The sequence below is a fragment of the Melanerpes formicivorus genome, unplaced genomic scaffold (assembly GCF_026170545.1).
Source record: "Melanerpes formicivorus ecotype bairdi unplaced genomic scaffold, bMelFor1.0.p_v2 SCAF_19, whole genome shotgun sequence".
Lineage (NCBI taxonomy): Eukaryota > Metazoa > Chordata > Aves > Piciformes > Picidae > Melanerpes > Melanerpes formicivorus.
Window position 1 is genome coordinate 2,760,526 of NW_027142371.1, and position 19,987 is coordinate 2,780,512.

At 44.4% G+C, this 19,987-nt stretch overlaps 1 protein-coding gene across 2 annotated transcripts in view; it reads left to right on the top strand.

Annotated features, from left to right (window-relative positions):
• The window catches only part of DHX35 (DEAH-box helicase 35), a 36,245-nt gene that overhangs the window by 1,800 nt on the left and 14,458 nt on the right, over positions 1–19,987 (top strand). For both annotated transcript variants that reach the window (XM_068149828.1, XM_068149829.1), the window contains exons 2-16: positions 934–1,067; positions 1,788–1,880; positions 2,602–2,679; positions 5,457–5,561; positions 7,433–7,494; positions 8,290–8,359; positions 9,347–9,406; positions 11,011–11,123; positions 11,480–11,576; positions 13,417–13,575; positions 15,158–15,368; positions 15,920–16,044; positions 16,934–16,988; positions 19,054–19,149; positions 19,513–19,607. In XM_068149828.1, coding sequence (XP_068005929.1) covers positions 934–1,067; positions 1,788–1,880; positions 2,602–2,679; positions 5,457–5,561; positions 7,433–7,494; positions 8,290–8,359; positions 9,347–9,406; positions 11,011–11,123; positions 11,480–11,576; positions 13,417–13,575; positions 15,158–15,368; positions 15,920–16,044; positions 16,934–16,988; positions 19,054–19,149; positions 19,513–19,607 — 1,553 coding nt within the window. The remainder of the gene's footprint in view (positions 1–933; positions 1,068–1,787; positions 1,881–2,601; positions 2,680–5,456; positions 5,562–7,432; positions 7,495–8,289; positions 8,360–9,346; positions 9,407–11,010; positions 11,124–11,479; positions 11,577–13,416; positions 13,576–15,157; positions 15,369–15,919; positions 16,045–16,933; positions 16,989–19,053; positions 19,150–19,512; positions 19,608–19,987) is intronic.

The following is a 19,987-nucleotide window of genomic DNA, read 5'->3' on the forward strand; positions in this document are numbered from 1 at the left end:
AAGTTGGAGCCAGGTGGGGGTGGGTCTCTTTTCCCATGTAACAAGGGATAGAACAAGAGGAAATGGCCTCAAGTTGCACCAGGCAGGATTTAGGTTGGGTATTAGGAAAACTTTCTTTACTGAAGTGGTTGTCAAGGGTGCCTGGGGCAGTGGTGGAGTCCCCATCCTTGGAGGGATTTAAAAGCTATGTAGATGTGGTGTTGAGGGACATGGTTTAGCAGTGGACTTGGTAATGCTGGGTTGATGGTTGGACTGGATGATCTTTAAGGTCTTTCCAAGCCTGAGTGCTTCCATGTTTCTCTCTGCTCTCAGACTTTCCCAGTCGACTCGGTAGCTGATCCATTCTGTTACTGAGATGAGCTTTTGTTTCTAGTTTGCTTCCATGATTCAGCATTTTCAGTTGTCAGTTTCATGGTAGCCTGCAGCAGGAATACATCAGGTTTCAGTTACTGAAGTAGACTGGTCTGAATTGGGGAGTACATTGGCAGGCAAGCTGGAATGCTTGTACAGCTGATGTTAGTCAGGACAAGTTCTGTTACTTGTCTGATGGGCTGGCTTGAAATCCATGGCCACACTTCTGAGAAGGATATGGAAGATATTTCTGAGCTGTTGCACAGAGAAAGAAGAAAGTTCCCAAGATCTTGCTGTATATTTTCCCTGTGTGCTTTGTTTCTTCCTTTGTCTTCCTGTAAAAGTTCAAATATTCACATGAGATCCCTCTTTTAAGCAGCAGGAGACATACTTTTCACTGGAAAGATTATCTGCATGCTTACTGTTGGTTAATATCTTGATTACTTTCATAGAAAAGTTAGCCTTTTGATGTGTGCTGCTACCCATGACTTCTCCTTGCAAGGAAGAGACTTGTTTTCCTTGCACTGTGATAAGCTAGGCAGAAGTTGGCTCTTCCAATTACAACTAACTTATGTCCTCTAGGCACGGAAGGTCCTGGTGTCAGTATCTCAGAGGAGAGACAGAGTCCTGCTGAGAGCAGTGGCATAACCATCATCTACAATCCATATGCTTCCCTTTCTATTGAGCAACAAAGACAAAAGCTGCCTGTTTTTAAGGTACAGGAGTTCTTTTCAATATGTTAAATCTGTTGGATGATGGCTGGCTCTTGTGTCTTTGAAAGGTCTCTATAGGATCGCTTTACAACACAAAATGACCACAAGTTAGGACCTCACTGTCTTTATTTCTCAGTCGTGACCTAATTGTGGCCTTCCAGTATCTGAAGGGGGCCTACAGGAAGGCTGGAGAAGGACTTCTCAGGATCTCAGGTAGTGATAGGACTAGGGGGAATGGATTGAAGCTGGAGGTGGGGAGATTCAGGCTGGATGTGAGGAGGAGGTTCTTCACCAGGAGAGTGGTGAAACCCTGGAATAGGTTGTCCAGGGAGGTGGTTGAGGCCCCATCCCTGGAGGTGTTTAAGCCCAGGCTGGATGAGGCTCTGGCCAGGCTGATCTAGTGTGAGGTGTCCCTGCCCATGGCAGGGGGGTTGGAACTAGATGATCCTTGTGGTCCCTTCCAACCCTGACTGATACTATGATACTGTGAATTGATTGTCCCATGACTTGCAGTCAGTTTGACAGGCTTTGTAGATTGATGTTAGTGATGATGTGCTGGGGATGCTGTTTAGAGCTTGTAAAGAACTGTTTGGCTTTTGTCAGTAAAGTCCACCTGAAATGGATTTACTGTGTCTGCTAGATATGAAAATATTGCCATTTAAATAGTTTGCTTATTTTGGTACAGGTCTGGGTTTGACACATGCATGTCATCTTCTCTTTCAGCTGAGAAATCACATACTTTATCTAGTGGAGAACTATCAAACCCTGGTGATTGTTGGGGAAACAGGTTGTGGGAAATCGACGCAGATTCCACAAGTAAGTGTCTGTTCAACTTGGGAAAAGCAGATGTTCCTTCATGGGGGGTTACAGGAAAGATTAATCCAGCAACCCAGAACTGCCCTGTGAAACTGCAACTCAGCTGTGTTCATCTGTGTGACCAAAAAGGAGAGAAACAGTATGAGAAAACAGGGTGACCTGGGATTTCTGTAATAGAAACCCTTCTTCCACTACAGGAAAGGCCCATACACCACAAACAAGTTTATGCTGGTACAAACATTAGTCACTGTGCTGTGGCAAGTCTTTATTACTCTATCAGAATAATTTCAAACATTTTATTAAGATCATCCAGTTCCAAACCCCCTGCCATAGGCAGGGACATCTCCCACTAGCCCAGGTTGCTCAAAGCATCATCCAAGCTGGCCCTGAGCATCTTCAGGGAGGGGGCATCCACAACCTCCTTGGGCAACCTGTTCCAGTGTTTCAGCACCCTCACTGTAAAGAATTTCTTCCTAATCTCCAGTCTAAATTTGCCCTCCTCAAGCTTCCTGCAAGCATCTGTGCATATGAAGCAGGTATTGCACTGTGTTGCTTTTAGTGGTGACATTAATACTGCACAAAATCTCTAGGTACCCGATTTGCCTAGGGTCGTGCATCAGTGAGTGTCTGAGCCAGGAAAGAGCACGCAGTGGGGAGCACCAACACCTTCTGTAATCTCAGCATGACCTCCAGTTTTCTTATCCTCCATGTTTGTTTGCAGTACCTGGCAGAGGCTGGCTGGACAGCTGAAGGAAGAGTCGTCGGAGTGACGCAGCCTCGTCGAGTCGCTGCTGTTACAGTGAGTTTCCCTGTGCCCAAGTTTGTTGTCATTATAACCTCTAGTTTATTAGCAGGCTTTGCTGAGTAGCAGAAATCACAACTGCATGAGCTCCTGAGTGAATAGACGTTCCTGCTTATCTTCCTCATGGAATTGCTGGTGCTGTAGGTGGAATTCAACCTGATTACTAGATCTTGCCAAGGATGCCAAGGTCAGCATTGCAGATGGAGAAGCTTTGAAATACAATTGAGTGGTATCAGTAGAATGTGGATCACTCAGTTGTGCAGTCTCCTTCTCTGGAGACTTTCAAAACCCACAGGGGGATGATCCTGGGCAACCTGCTGTGGTTGACCCTGCTTTAGCAGGGGTTTGAACTGATCCCCAGGAGTAACTTCCAACCCCTACTATGCTGGGATTCTTTGAACCCTGTACTGAGGTTAGGGATGCACAAGGTTGAGCTATGATTGGCTATGGGCTAGAACTGTGCCAGTGAGACCCTTAACTTTCACAAAGCAGTGATGTAAACCTGTGCACAGTAAGATAGCCAGTGGAATTAAAAGGAGAAGAGGAGGTTGTGTAGCTTGTTCTGGCAATTCATATGATTCGTTGTTGTGGGCTGTTTTTCTTCCTTTGTGTCCCCTTGTAAGAGTGTCATGGAAAGACAAAACAATTTTGTTGAGAGATATCTTTTCATACACAAGTCTAAAAGGGCACAACCTCAGTTACTCAGTTCTTCTGTGAGAAGGAAGAAGAGGAGATGCTGAGGGCAATGAATTGTACCCTCCGGTAACAGTCTGCACAGAAGATATCCTCATCTCCCAGGGTTCCTCATCTCCCTGCCTGCTGCCAAATGCTGACTTGGTGAGCAGAAATGTCTGCTGCAGCTTTTTGTTTGTAAAGAAAACTGAGGTGCTATTTGTAACCCTCATCTTTTTGTCCTTTATAAAGGGTTAATGGTACCTGCAACAGATCAGTTTATGTCCCTAGCAAAAGCGTAGCAGACCGAGCAGCTGTACAACCTCCCTCTTCATTTCATCTAGTCTTCTTTGACCCTATCCAGTGTGGGTAAGGTCACTAGCAGTGAGCTTCATCTTGTTCTTTGGGCAGTCTGCCTGCAGTCTCCTCCCTTTTCTCCTTCACAGGACATCCAGCTGACAGTGCACAGTTCTGCAGAAGATGTTGTGTATGCTGCAATGATTTCTTAGGACAAGCTTACTTCTCTTTTCCCTTTGATGTCTTTAAATGTTATCTTTAAGCCTGAAATTACAAGCTTACTCAATCAGAGCTTAGTATTTAGACACAGTAGTTACAAACTGCCTGGACTCTGTGGCTCTTGCAGGGACATGTGGGATAGCATTAGGGATATAGTTGATGACTTATGGCTTTGTCTTGAACCGAAAGTGACCTTTCGTTTTCATCAATGTGTTTACCTGCTTTCCCATCTAGATTGTGTGGGTTGTCAGAAGTAAAGAGGAGTAGCTGCAGAGGCATGAGGCATAGTTTAGCAATTCCTGAACTTCTGCTTGCATTGCCCTGAGTGTCAGTTATCCTGAATGGTTGGGCTGAAAGTGGTGGATTGATAACATTCCAAGTGAAATTAATTCACTGCCTGCTGGTATGGTTTAGAATGTCAACCCAGTGACTGAAAGTAGCTTCCTCTTGGAATTCTGCTGGGCCTGATGTGTGCATTGTGAGTTTTATTGTGTCATTAGCTGTTCAGTTTCTCTGTAGTTTGCTTAAACCATGACCTGGTAGTACCTAATATTCTGTAGAATAAGTCTGAATAACTCAAGTTTTTCAGCTAAAGGAGCTATTGGCACAGAACTGGCACAGAGTAGTACTGTTCCAAAATCATGTTTCTTTGAATAAATCTGCCAGTTCTTTGTTTTATGAAAAGTGCAGTAGCATCTTTACTAGAAATAAAAGCCTGAATAAGTTCAGGGACAGATCAGTTTAAGTGATAACTTTTTTTCTGCATGCCATATCCCTGAACTCTTTCCCTTTTGGTGTTCCAGCTGTGTCCTTAAATTGCACTCCTACAACTTCTGGCAGGTGGTCCTTCCCCAGTGGGGTGGCTGCTTGAGTGGCTGCCTTTGTAGGTCTGTCAGAGTACTTTTAACAGAAAGGTACCCCCAGCTTTCCTGAGCAGAAGCTGTGTGTAATAGGTTCATTAAGTTATGCTGCAACATTTTGAAAGCATTTTCCACTTCTATGTTCAGTATGTGCTGTTATAGTGAGCAGAATTTAGTGTTTGAACAAGAACAAATCACTCTGTGGGAACTGTTCCTGTTTGCATAGAACCATATAAAAGTTTGGATTAATATGGACTTTAGAGGTCCTTTAGAGTCCAACCCACCCTGCATCCAGCAAGGACATTGCAACTAGAGCAGGTTGCTCACAGCTGGAATGGTTTCAGGTATGTGACATCTTCCACCTCTCTGAGAGCCCTGGGCCAGGGTCTCACCACCTCAGTGGAAAAAAAGTCTTCCTACTAACTAGTCTAAATCTCTCTTCATTAGTTCCAAACCATCACCCCTTGTCCTGTCACAGCAGGCCCTGCTGAAATGTCTGTCCCCACCTTTCTGATCAATCCCTTCAAGTACTGGAAGGTCCCAAGAAGTTCTGGAGTCTTCACTTCTCCAGGCTGAACACTCCCAACTCTCTCAGCCTGGCCTCACAGGAGAGGGGTTCCAGCCCTCGGATCATTTTTTTGGTGGCAGTTCTCTATGGATGAAAGAATGATGCAATGAGGATAGGTGGTGTGAGCTGCCTCTTGTTTCTAAGAATCTCTTTCTCAGGTTGCAGGCCGAGTTGCTGATGAAAGAGGAGCAATCTTGGGACATGAAGTTGGCTATTGCATTCGGTTTGACGACTGCACGGATCCACAGGCTACAAGAATTAAGGTGAAGCATGACCACTGCATGGTTCCTCTGAAAGGCTTAGCTGAAACTCTTCAAGTAGAAACTCTGAAGTAGAAACTCTTCTTCTGCAGAATTAAAGAGAGCCTTGTGATGCCCAGTAAAGAGATTAGATCACATTTCAGTTTTCCATGTGGGTACCCCAATAATGTGCTTGAAATGGCTGTGGCCATCCAAACCTCAATGAAACTGGTGTGTGTGCTCTAGTCTGGCAGCCACTGTTTTAAAACTGAAGGAGATTTTCAAGGTAAGGATGGCCAGATGTGGGTATAGTGTTAGTGTGACCTGTTAAGTCACTCAAAGTCAAAGACTGCCATGAATCACAGTTAAAGTGTCCTCACCACCCTGAAAATAGACTTGGATTAAAAGCACAAATAAAACCCAAGATGAGCAGGCTAACTGCTGTGGATTAAATAGGAAGCTTTGCAGCTGTTCTTGAGTGCTGTGAGCAATATTAATGCTGCTTGTGTTGGTACAGATGAGAGTTTGCTTTAGTTATGCTGCAATAGCAATGATGATGAATGAGACAATTTACTCTCTGATTATTTTCTGAGGCTAGCAGCCCTTTGAAAGGGAAAGAAATGGAAATGTTTGGTCATTAAATACAGCTGAAATCTTCTCCCTTTTTTTGAACTATAATGATTAATCATTTGGAGGTGGAAATTTGGTGGTTTTCACCTTGCATACCAATTCTTGCCTAGCTCAAGGCCACAGTTGGAATCCCAGGTCACATTACTCCTTGATGGCTGCGGCTGCATGAAGCTGGTGGGTTTCCACTTGCTAGTAGGAAGAAACTATGAAATCAAAATGTTGCATTTTAAGGTTTGTGTTCTGGTCAGAAGTGTGTGTTGGTTATTAAGTAGCCTGCTTTGAGATGAGCAAGACTGAATGGACTGCCAGAATGTTATGGCTAAAGCAGATTTAGCCACTTTACAGACAAGAGTGAGGAAACTTCTGTTGCCATGTTTCAGTGCTGCCAATGTGGTTTTGTTTTCTGTTTGTTTGTTTCTTGTGGTTTTTGTTTTTTCTTTCAATGCAAAATAACTAACTTAAAAGAATCAAATACTGGTTAAAAAGCAATCACTCTCCTCACTCAGAAACACATCTTTACCTTCCCTAGCTGAAAAGAGATCAATTGAATAGATCATTAGAAAGTAAAAGGCAAGGCAAAATTCAGGCAACAGCCTAGAAATCATCTTTAAAAGTCATGAGTATAACAAAGCTGCCTGTTAGGAAGTTTATTTACATTTTGCTTTGCCAGTAATTCCCTGGGATGTTTATTTGGCCAGCAGGAGCAGGGAAGTCATTGTGCCCCTGTACTCAGCACTGGTTAGGCCACACCTTGAGTCCTGTGTCCAGTTCGGGGCCCCTCAGTTTAAGAAGGACATTGAGACACTTGAATGTGTGCAGAGAAGGGCAAGGAGGCAGGGAGGGGTCTGGAGCACAGCCCTGTGAGGAGAGGGTAAGAGAGCTGGGATTGCTTAGCCAGGACAAGAGGAGGCTCAGCAAAGACCTTAGTCTACAACTACCCGAAGGGAAGTTGTAGCCAGGAGGGGGTTGGTTTCTTTTCCCAGGCAACCAGCACCAGAACAAGAGGACACAGTCTCAGGCTGCACCAGGGGAAGTTTAGGCTCGAGATGAGGAGAAAGTTCTTCCCAGAAAGAGTAATTGGCCATTGGAATGGGCTGCCTGGGGAGGTGGTGGAGTCACTGTCCCTGGAGGTGTTCAAAACGGGATTGGCTGTGGCACTTGGTGCCATGGTTTAGTAGTCATGAGGTCTTGGGTGATAGGTTGGGCTTGATGATCTTTGAGGGCTTTTCCAACCTTATTGATTCTATGATCCTATTCCCTTTTAGTTTCTAACTGATGGGATGCTGGTGAGGGAAATGATGGCGGATCCTTTATTAACACGATACAGGTAAGGAAGCATGGAATGCACTCCTGCTGAAGTGTAATTTGGTGAACAGCTGCATTTTGATTTTTTTTAGACCCACTGTGTGGTTGTTATAAATGAAATACCAAAAGATGTGACAATTATTTTAGGAGTTTGACTCCTTTATGTTAGAATGGGCTGCCCAGGGAGGTAGTGGAGTTGCCGTCCCTGGAGGTATTCAAGAGGGGATTGGACGTACACTTGGTGCCATGGTCTAGTCATGAGGCCTGTGGTGACAGGTTGGACTTGATGATCTTTGAGGTCTCTTCCACCTTGGTGATACTGTGATACTGTACAGGCTGCTGGAAAATCAGTTGGTCACTGGAACGTCAAACCTGGCAGGATTTGGTGCTGTGGTTAATGAAGGAAAGCTAAATGGAGCTCCTGGAGCCTCAATTGTTTCATTTGCTTGCTTTAAATTCACTTTTTGTTTTTTTCTTGTGATGCTTGTCAAAAGAAGCCCCAACAAAACAACAAACCCAGCCTGTTCTGGTGTCCAGAATACCTATGCAGGACAGTAAAGATAGATCTTGTTCTTCCTACCCCTTTCCAAATGCTAGCTCGAGTAAAGAGCATGGATGTGCCACCTGCTCTTACCTAACATTTTTTTCCCTGCTTCATGTCTCTGGTTTTATTTTTGACTTCCACACTTTCCTAAGTGCAAACAGGCTTAGTCCAGCAGCAGGTTTCAAAAGCTGATATTTCTAGTAAACAAAAGGATCCTGATTTCAGTGTCAGTCAACCCATTTCTGAGATCTTACCTTTCTGCTTTATTCACAGTGTTCTCATGCTGGATGAAGCCCATGAAAGGACTCTTTATACAGATATTGCCATTGGCTTACTCAAAAAGGTTTGTGTTGGGTTTTTTTTCATGTTCATGTTTTCATGTTTTAATTTTCGTCCTCTTTATTGAATTTCTGATCTTAATGGCTGGTTACTGAGCCCCTTTGGAGAGGGTGAGTTCTAATTCCTCATTTACTCTACAGCTTCTTGTAAAAACCCAGCTGTTTACTGTAGACCTCTGACACAGGATCCTCCATTGCTTTCTCCCAGTACTGATGATATTAAATGGTATTAGCAAAAAGATTACTCTTCATTCTGCTGCTGATGTTATGAAATGATCTCATAGGGATGTGGTTGTTGACTTTCAACCTACTCAAGATCTGAGTCCCACCAGAAATTAAGAGTAAGCCAACATGATTGCAGACTGAATGTCCTTCAAATGAATGTATAGCATTTCAGTCCCTAGGTCTATGGATGACTTGGGTGTTTCACTTCATCAGCTGTCTTGTAGCTTCAGAGTATTTTTAAAGAGAAGTTATGGGTAAACTGGAGGCTCAAAAGCCTGGTTCTAGCTTCATATCTCAGAAAAGAGTTTTTACTCCAGATGTTTGAGCCTGGTGAGAGGCCTCGAGTACAAGCCCTACAAGGGAGAGGCTGAGGGAGCTGGGGTTGCTTAGCGTGGACAAGAGGAGGCTCAGAGGAGACCTTATTGTTCTCTACAACTACCTGAAGGGAGGTTGTAGCCAGGTGGGGGTTGGTCTCTTCTCCCAGGCAACCAGCCCCAGAACAAGAGGACACAGTCTCAAGCTGTGCCAGGGGAAGTTTAGGCTGGAAGTGAGGAGAAAGTTCTTCAAAGTATGTTGTTAGCCATTGGAATGTGCTGCCCAGGGAGGTGGTGGAGTCACCATCCCTGGAGGTGTTCAAAAGGGGATTGGACATGGTGCCATGGTTTAGTAGTCATGAGGTGTTGGTTGATGGATTGGACTTGCTGATCTTTGAGGTCTTTTCCAACCTTATTGATTCTATGATTCTATGTTCATGGTCTCCATCCTAGGTCCAAAAGAAGCGTGGGGACCTTCGACTGATTGTGGCTTCAGCTACCTTGGATGCAGAGGTATCGCTCACAGATTTGATTTGCAATGAAGCAGCCCCACTTCTGTCTACACACACAGCTTGTATACTGTGCTGCTTGCTTCTTGTGCAGCATTGCTCCTGCTGCTGTGAGTGATGATGAAGAGAGGAAGGAGTACAGAAAACCAAAGTGATACAGTTAGGCTGCTGTTCTTGGTTTTCATTTTGTTAGCAAACATTTTTGGAAGTGAATTTAGAAGTGAAACTGCTCTCCATGTATTTTCATATATTGATGCTTTTCCCCCTTCTTACTGGCGCTGTTATTTTAAGAGGTAGTCTCTCTTGGGTTTAACTAGTCTAGGAAGCACTGGTTTAGCTCTGTTTTGCTGACAGCAATAATTTGAGGCAACCCTAGGCCACTAAAAATATGTGCTAAAAGAGCAGATTTAGTTTCAGTGAAATCTTACTAGTGCCCTGATTGATCTGTGGCCTGTGACAACTTACTAAAAATGTAGTTAGTTTAATTTTGAGTAGGAACATAAGAAATGCTCTGCTAGATCAGAGCAATGTCTTATCTAACCTGCTGTTGTGTCTGTAGCAGCAGCAGGAGCAAGAGATGCTGTTTAGGGAGAGTGTATGAGCCTGTCCACCTGCTGTGGGTCTGTTCTCTCTGAGCTGCTTCAGCATCCACAGTGGTTGTAATAGAGATATTAGACAGCACATTCCTGCTGCTTCCTGCTAGTGTCTGTTTATGGACCTGCTGTTAATTTGTCTTTGAATATGCTTGCTGAAGCTGTAAGTCTCCAGGACACCATGTGAGAGCTATTTTCAGAAGTTTGCCACCTGCTGTATAACGAAGTACTTGAGTTAATTTGGTTTGTTTTTTTTTTAAGCTTGCTAGTTTCATCAGGGGCCTCTCAGTTCTGGTATTGTGGGATTTGGGCTGAAAGAAACCCAAACAAACAGACCATAAAAGCCCAAATCAGTTTTATACTTGCTTTACCTTTGATTTTGTAAACCTCATCTGTGCATCTTCTTTTCCTGCTGCTTGCCAAGCAAAGCCTCAGCCTCTTCAGTCTCTCCTCATAAAGCAGCTGCTCTAACTCCTTTATCATGTTCTCTGTCCATCTCCTAACTCTACCATGTCCTTCATGAAATGTGTGTAGCACTGAACCATTGCATGATTTGGGTTAGAAGTACTTTTAGAGGTCATCTAGTCCAACCACCCTGCAGTCAGCAGAGACATCAAGTAGAGCAGATTGCTCAGAGCCAATCTGACCTGGAATGATTCCAGGGATGGGGCATCTACCACCTGGCAACCTGGGCCAGGCTTTCACCACCCTCACTGTAACATGTTTCTTCTCTCTGGCCTGAATTTGCCCCCTTCACTTTTAGTGGTGAAATACTGGGACAGGTTGCCCAGAGAGGTGATCAGGTCCCCATCCCTGGAGACATTCAAGATCAGACTTGATGTGGCCCTGGGCAGTCTGATCTAGTTGGAGATGTCCCTGCTGTGACTGCATGGGGGTTGGACAAGATGACCTGTAAGGGTCCCATCCAGCCCAATGCAATCTGTGAATCTGTAGGTTTCTCCCTCAGTTCTTTGAAATATCAAAGTTGAAAGTGTTTGGTTTTATTTTACTGTAGAAATTCAGAGATTTCTTTAATCAAAATGATACTGGTGACCCCAGCAAAGATACCAGCGTGATCCTTACTGTGGAGGGGAGGACATTTCCAGTGGACATCTTCTACATACAGAGGTGTGTTCCTGTTTGATCTTGTCAGTGGTGGTTAGGAAAGTGTGTGGGGCGTGTGTGTGTGCTGTCATTTTGTCTAGGTCAGAGCTCAGAAATCACAGGGCAATCACAAGGGTATTTAACATTCCATTTGGGAAGCATTTGGATATTTCTGATAGCAGCAGAAATGTTTTTTGAGCTTATTGTAGTGTAAAGAAACAAATTAATTGCTGAAGGCTGATTGCCAAGCAGGCATTACGATCAACTATGGCATGGCTGATGTGTGGTGTCCACAGCTAGCTCTGTATTTGTTCCTTTTGGGAGTGAAGAGTCTGTTTCTATTATTCTGCTAATATCTCTGGTATGTTCTCTCCCTGTAGTCCTGTTCCGGACTATGTCAAATCAACTGTGGAAACTGCAATGAAAATTCACCAGGTGGAGAATGATGGTGATATCCTGGCATTTTTAACTGGCCAGGTATAGACATAAGCTTTACTTTTTGTGTTTTCCAGTGCAGTGTTGTGAGCTTTGTGAAGCCGCCTTGGTCTCCTGCTTTCTTTAGCTGCGCTTGCTTTAAGCTCATTAAATATGACAAATATTTCTGCATTGATGGGAGCAGAATTAAGCCAGCCCAAGAGACTTTTAGAGAATGTGATCATGGTCTGGATTTGACAAAGCTGGCGATGGATGCTGGTTTTTCTCATTTAATGCTGTATGCTTTCAGCCTCGTTACGGAGTGGAACAGTGTGTGGGGGGTTTTGGTGCTAGTCACATCTCCAAAGCTGACAGTGAGTCACCATTAATAATGAAGGCAAATGGAATTTACATTTGTTAGGCTTAACTTGTGAAGGCTTTGACAGAAAAACAAATTGCTGTGAGACAAAAATTTGCCAGTCTCTTCTGCTCTGTTTATGCCTGTCAGCTCACTTTGTAGCTGAGCAGAATAAAGGGAAGGTGGCTTATAATTCATGCAGTGAGGAGCTGCCTTGAGCCTCAATAACACCTTGCTTATTTTTTTGCATACATTCCTCATCCCCTTCATTAATTTGACTTCAAGGAGTGAATTGGCTGTTTCACAAGGTGATGCCTAAACTTTTTGTTGCTTGTGTTATTGAAGAGTGAGATGATCCCTAAGATAAAATGTGAAGTTGAGCAAGAAGTGTTAATGCTGCTACTCTGTCCTTCCTGCTGAAGATCCACAGCATTCTACACAGTCAAACTAGACTGGCCTCACAAGTTGAGATACACAGGCAAACAGCCTGTTTCCTTCTGAACTTTGTTCAGTCCTTCCCATGTGATTTTTCTGATGCATTAGTGAGAGTGTCACAAATGACAATGAGCATTAATATTTACATCTGTTTACTACTGATAGCAGTTTATCTAAGGATATCACAAAATGGAGGGAGCTTATCAAAAGAATAAATTAGAATAATAGAATAGAATAAACCAAACCAGGTTGGAAGAGACCTTCAAGATCATCGTGTCCAACCCATCAACCAATCCAACCCACCCAAACAGCTAACCCATGGCACCAAGCACCCCAGCAAGTCTCCTCCTGAACACCTTCAATGAGGGCGACTCCACCACCTCCCTGGGCAGCCCATTCCATAGCGCAATCACTCTTTCTGTATAGAACTTCTTCCTAACATCCAACCTGAACCTCCCCTGGTGCAGCCTGAGACTGTGTCCTCTTGTTCTGGTACTGGCTGCCTGGGAGAAGAGACCATCATCAGCCTGTCTACAACCTCCCTTCAGGTAGTTGTAGAGAGTGATAAGGTCACCCCTGAGTCTCCTCTTCTCCAGGCTGAGCAACCCCAGCTCCCTCAGTCTTTCCTCACAGGGCTTGTGTTCCAAACCCCTCACCAACTTTGTTGCTCTTCTCTGGACTCGTTCCAGCAAGTCAACATCCTTCCTAAACTGAGGAGCCCAGAACTGGACACAGGACTCGAGGTGTGGCCTAACCATTGCAGTATACAGGGGCAGAATGACCTCGCTGCTCCTGCTGGCCACACTGTTCCTGATGCAGGCCAGGATGCCATTGGCCCTCTTGGCTGCCTGGGCACACTGCAGGCTCATGTTCAGCCTGCCATCGACCAGCACCCCCAGGTCCCTCTCTGCCTGGCTGCTCTCCAGCCACTCTGACCCCAGCCTGTAGCACTGCCTGGGGTTGCTGTGGCCAATGTGCAGAACCCGGCACTTGGATGTGTTAAATCTCATGCCGTTGGACTGGGATTATTTTGCTGCATTTTTTGATATAGATGACAGCCATGTGATGATAAAGTGAAAGCTCTCTGGTTCTGTCTTGCTGTGGCTCTAGGAAGAAGTGGAGACTGTTGTTTCTATGCTCATAGAACAGGCTCGGGCCCTGTCTCGCACTGGAATGAAGAAGCACCTCCGTGTTCTCCCCATGTATGCTGGGCTGCCTTCTCCTGACCAAATGAAAGTGTTTGAGAGAGTGTCTCACAATGTTAGGAAGGTAAGGCTGTTGTGTATGTTTCAATTCTGCCACCCAAAAGGGTGTCTGCATTACACAAACTGCATCTCTCAGGTTATCTGTGTGGATCAGGTTTGCATCATGGGACTATTGTGAACACTTGTCAAGGGAGACTTTCTACACCTCGTGCCAGTTTTCAGACTGAACCAAGAATGTGTTCTCTGGCTTCCCTTTTCATTCTCTGATCAGTCCCAGACATGTCAGTTCTAACTTATCTGCCTCATCAACTGCTCAGTTCTTTGTACAGCCTCATATTTGCCTATGTCCAGTTGCAGCTTCTTGCACTTTAAATCCTCTACTTTTACCTGGTTTTCTTTTTTTGTGTGGTCTAAGTGTCCATTGCTGTTTTCCACCAGCAATGTAAAACTGAGTGACAAGGTAACCAAGTACTCTATTCTCTCCTGAGAAACAGATTCTAAACTTGCTTGCTTTTAGTAGAAAAAGGCTTTGGTTTGGACTTCTGCAAGTCTTGTTTGGATGTTTAAGATCACAGAAGTAGGTAGTTAGTCATGATGAGTGCTTTCTGCTTAGGCAGAGCCTGTGGTGGGGCTGAGACAAGGTGACAGAATTATACAGCCATGACTTGTTCTTGTGCCTGCTGGATTCTGACAAGGGAAATTGTTCATCTGGTGTCAGAGAACACTGAGTATAAACCCTTCTTTTCTCACCAGGATGTGATGTTAGTCAATTAGCTTCCAAGACGTACTTTTAAAACTCCAGATGAAATAAGGATTACCATTCCCTCTGTCATCTGGGAACAGTCATTTTGTAGTATTTCAGGACATGTATATGAGGGTATCTCTGCAGGAATACTGAGCATGGAATGTTTAATCAACTGTGTTCCTCTCCTACCTCCTGCCTTAGCCCAGTGTTACAAGTAACAGCTCAGTAGAACTGAGAAGCAGAAAGAAAATATTTTTAGTGTGCTGCATAAGAACATTTGATTTGCAGTCAGTTGATGGTTTTCTCTGCAGACACTGCCAATGTTGTTTTTCTGCAAACACTGCCAAGTTCTACTTTTATGAAGAGAAGATAAATTTGCATAAGAAAGTGACTGTGAAGCTGTACAAACTGGGTTTATTTCAAGCTGACAGCTCGTTCTGCTGCATGCTGCATGTCAGGAAGGAGAGGACAGGCTCTTCTCACTTGCTCCCTATGGTAGGACAAGGAGCAATGGATGTGAGCTGCAGCACAGGGGGTTCCACCTCAACACAAGGGGGAACTTTACTGTAAGGATCACAGACCACTGGAACAGGCTCCCCAGAGAGATTGTGGAGTCTCTTTCTCTGGAGACTTTCAAGGCCCATCTGGATGCATTTGTCTGTGACCTGAGCTAGATTGTGTGGTCCTGCTCTGGCAGGGGGGGTTGGACTCGATCTCTTGGGTCCCTTCCAACCCCTGACATCCTGTGATCCTGTGATGTACTGCATCATTCTGTGCTCCAGAGTGTGCTTCCTGGAGCTGTTGTATCTGAGGTGCTTCAGCTGGCTGGTGTTGCAGTCCTGCCGCAGTGATGCTGGGGCTTGAGGAGTTGACGGCTTCCTGGTTGTGTCTGTCCCTGTAGGTGATTGTAGCCACCAACATTGCTGAGACCTCCATCACGATCCATGGGATTGCCTATGTCATTGACTGTGGCTTTGTGAAGCTCCGGGCCTACAACCCCAAAACAGCCATTGAATGCCTGGTGGTGGTGCCAGTGTCCAAAGCCTCAGCTAACCAGAGAGCAGGGCGAGCAGGACGCAACCGCTCTGGGAAGTGCTACAGGCTTTACACAGGTCAGGAATTGGAGGTGTAAGGAAGGAGAACTTTCTGGTGTCACTTGCATTTTGGTTTACAGGGGTTTTGTATCAGAAAAAGAACAACAGAAAAAAAAAAGGGCATTTTGTTCTTCTTTCAGTGAGAGAGAAAATTTTCCCTTCATCTTTCCTCTGGCTTATTTAGAAACACATTATTTGTATGAATCAAGCGTTGGGCACTAAATGCCTTTGTGAAACAGAAACACAAACTGAGCAGGGTATTTCCTGGTAAAAATACTCAACAGAAGAGACATGAAAAACATTCACATTTCTGTGAAGAACTGAAATATGAGTGGGTCAGCTCCAGAATCAGCAATATACCCACAATCATTGAATCTTCTATTTACATTAAAGTATCTTAAAATACAATAGCTGGAGGAAGATCAACTTTGAGTTAGAGTTCTTGTAACACCTGCTAAGTCTTCACACCTGATAATTTGCACTTAAAATGAGTATGATTCTATCATGCTGACTGCACAGGGCACGAGCTGAAACTGAGACCCAGCTTGCTTTGTTTCCTCCCACAACAGAGGAAGACTTTGAGAAGCTGCCCAAGTCCACGGTTCCAGAGATGCAGCGCAGCAACCTTGCGCCTGTCATCCTGCAGCTGAAGGCTCTGGGAATTGACAATGTGCTCAGGTTCCCCTTCCTTTCGGTGAGTCCTGGGCTGTAAGGTCTGTCATCTCTCTGTGGTGTGAACAGAGATCAGTAGATGACTTGCTGACAGCCCAGCAGAACCATTCACCAGTAACTACTGTCCTGCTGACTGGCAGAGCATAGCTCGTTGTCCTCTATTGGGCACCAAGGTGTTTCTGAGAATTGGTTACTGCAAATCATGTGTGTGACAAGTTAGAAATGGCTGGCTGTGAGTCTGCTGTTAGAAGCTGAGAGCTTGTGACAGTTTTAGAGCTCAAGAAAGGCCTAGAAAGACAAACTGAGATACCACAAAACTGTGACTGCAGTCCCTTTGCACTTTCTTCAGTTTATGAAGAAGAAAAAAAAGGCATTTCCAAAACTAAACCTATCCTTGTCTACCTTCTACCTTGGTAGAAAGAGCAATACCAAGTTTTAGATTTGCTTTCTATAAGGTTTCTGGCAACTCCTGTACTGGTGTGGAGAACTAGCATGGTGGCCATAGAAGAGAACATCTCCAAAACTAAACCTATGCTTGTCTGCCTTCTTATAAAGAGCAGTACCAAGTTTTAGAGTTGCTTTCTGTACTGATAGATTTGGTTTCTGTACTGGTGTGGAGAACTAACATGGTGGCCATAGAAAGGAACATGAAGTAATTGTTCTGCTCCTGCTGGCCTCACTGTTGGGCAAAGCTAGTCTAGCTGGGGTCCTGACAACATCATAGTGATGATGCTGAACCTGTTGGGATGGTTTTGGCTCACGGTGTAAGTGACAGGAAGAATCTGAGAGCTGCTCTTCCTTCATTCTGCATAAATAGAAAGGTTGTTTGAGTGGGACTGAAGGATTTTTCAGGGTGTAAGAGTTTTGGTGTGTGATGGTAACTTTCAAAAATGGTCATTTTCTCTTCACAGCCACCTCCTGCACAGTCAATGGTGCAAGCTTTGGAACTGCTGTACGCTTTAGGAGGTGAGAATATTATGCTGTGCTTTATTTATAGTTCTCTGTCCTGGTTTTGCTTGGGCTGGAATCCTAGGCCTGCAAGTCGTTAGCAGGAGTCAGCAAGGGCAGCTGCTTTGGGTTGGCTACAGCTGTATCCCAGATCAGAATAGAATAGAATAAACCAGATTGGAAGAGACCTTCAAGATCATCGAGTCCAACCCATCATCCAACACCATCTAATCAACTAAACCATGGCACCAAGCACCCCATCCAGTCTCCTCCTAAATACCTCCAATGATGGAGACTCCACCACCTCCCCAGGCAGCCCATTCCAATGGCCAATCACTCTCTCTAAGAAGAATTTCTTCCTAACATCCAGTCTAAACCTCCCCTGGTGCAGCTTGAGACTGTGTCCTCTTGTTCTGGTGCTGGTTGCCTGGGAGAAGAGACCAGCCCTCGCCTGTCTACAACCTCCCTTGAGGTAGTTGTAGGGAGCAATAAGGTCTCCCCTGAGCCTCCTCTTGTTCAGGCTAAGCAACCCCAGCTCCCTCAGCCTCCCCTCACAGGGCTGTGCTCCAAACCCATCCCCAGCTTTGTTGCCCTCCTCTGGACACGTTCCAGCAAGTCAACATCTTTCCTAAACTGAGGGGCCCAGAACTGGACACAGAACTCAAGGTGTAGCCTAACCAGTGCTGAGTATGGGGGCAGAATGACCTCCCTGCTCCTGCTGACCACACTGTTCCTGATGCAGGCCAGGATGCCATTGGCCTTCTTGGCTGCCTGGGCACACTGCAGGCTCATCTGCCCATCTGTTCAGCCTGTCAAGGTCCCTCTGCAGAGCCCTTCTACCCTCTAACAGATCAACTCCTGCCCCCATCTTGGTGTCATCTGCAAATTTACTGATGATGGACTCAGTGCCCTCATAAATGTCACTTTAGGGGCTCCTCCTGCTCCTCCAAGATGTAAAACTAGTCTGACAGACTGAGAGTATCATTCAAAGTACTTCTCTACTAGTTACCTCCTTAATAGAATATACTTCTTTATTGTGTTCTCTGAATTGCTAATTACAGCTTGTTCTCAAATTCAGTAGGCTGAACAACACTCTTGGCCACATGGTTTAGTTTTTGGTAGTCCTGTGAGGAGCAGGGTGTTGGACTTGATGTTCCCTTATGAGTGGGTCCTTTCCATCTTGAGATGCTCTTTGATTCTAGATGTCTTCATGTTAGTTATGTTCTTTATGCCTCTGTGACACTCAACTCCCACTGTAGTAATATTTTTATTCACAGTTTCCAGCTCTTTTTTTGTGGTGCTGAGAAAATGTGTGCTGTCTGATTTTGTTGATGGGAAGAGCTGTTGCTTTGCTGGGGTTTTTGACAGCTGTTTAATCTTTCTGAATGCAACAAGCTTAAACTAAACAGAAACTTGACACAGGGACAAGTAATCAGAAAGAAACTCTGCTTAACTACAAACATTGAGTTAAAGTCAATTCACAGCTAACAATATTTGCTCCATAATGTAAACATGAGGAAAAAGGGTGGTACCTAACTGAAGTACAGCGGTGGTTTGCTGCTACCACACAGTTTGATAAACAGTATTTTTATCTAGTTTGAGAGCCATGATTAAGTTTCCTCACCCCACTCTGCTGTGGTCATTTACACAATCTCTGCAGTGCTCCAAAGTCCTGTTCCTGGGCTTTTGCTAGTCCCTCCTTGTGTGTCTGTTCTCTTGTGCTCTGCTTGGTCTGTGTTCAAATGTACCAGTCATAGAATAATAGAATGGTTTGTTTTGGAAGAGATCTCCAAAGGTCATCTAGTCCAACCCCTCTGCAGTAAGCAGGGTTATCCTCCATTAAATCAGCTTGCCCAAGCTTGACCTTGAGTATCTACCTATGGAAGAGTACATGGATGTTAAGGAGTGCCTTTGAGCTTAGTTCAATATACATTCAGCAACTATCAGGTGCATTAGCTGCTCTTTAGCTTGCAATTCTGCTCTTTAGCTTGCAATTCTGCTCTTTAATGAACATTAAATGCTTCAAGAAGCCATTCTGTGTTGTTGTGCCTGTGTCACAGCTACGTGTGTTGGTATGTTGCAGGTTTGGATATGCACTGCCGTTTAACAGAGCCTCTTGGCATGAGGATAGCAGAGTTTCCTCTGAATCCTATGTTTGCAAAGATGCTTCTGGAATCAGGTAGGAGAAAAGAAATAATCAGATTTTCTTCCTTGTCTTGTGATGAGGAGAGGACACTGCCTCTTGTAATGCAGTAGCAGGCATTTGCAAACCATGTATTTCACCTTGGTGTGGTGTTTAGTGGAAAGAATTGGTTAAATTCTTGGACCTCTCTAAGTGCTACACATTTGACACACTAATAAGTCTAATACATTTATATTTAAAGTATTCTATTAAAAACATTCACTGTTACACTAAAACACCCAGGAGTTCAGGTATTTTGGTTTTATATGCTATAAAAATATATTCTACTACTTTTCCTTTTTATGTGGGGTCAGTTAAAAGGGAGAATTCTTTTACTGAACTTCTTCTCTTACTCCTCAGGAAATTTTGGCTGCTCCCAGGAGATTTTGACAATTGCTGCCATGATGCAGATTCAAAACATTTTTGTGATCCCTCCAAATCAAAAAGCTCAGGCTGTAAGTTGAGTTGTGTCTCCCTTTCTTTTTGTTGCTTCCACATTTCTGGATTTCTGCCAAGTATTTTACTGATCCCCCTGACAGGCTGCAAGTGAAAATGAAGCAAGGTCTTGAACTGTACCTATTGGTTAGGGGTAAAAGAAAAAACTGAATAACAGTGGGAACTTTGGAGTGGTTTATTAGTGTTAAAAGCTTTTTTCTGAGGACCAGAAACAATAATAATAAACCAGATTGGAAGAGACCTTCAAGATCATCGTGTCCAACCCATCAACCAGTCCAACCCACCTAAACAACTAACCCATGGCACCAAGCACCCCATCAAGTCTCCTCCTGAACACCTCCAGTGATGGTGACTCCACCACCTCCCCCGGCAGCCCATT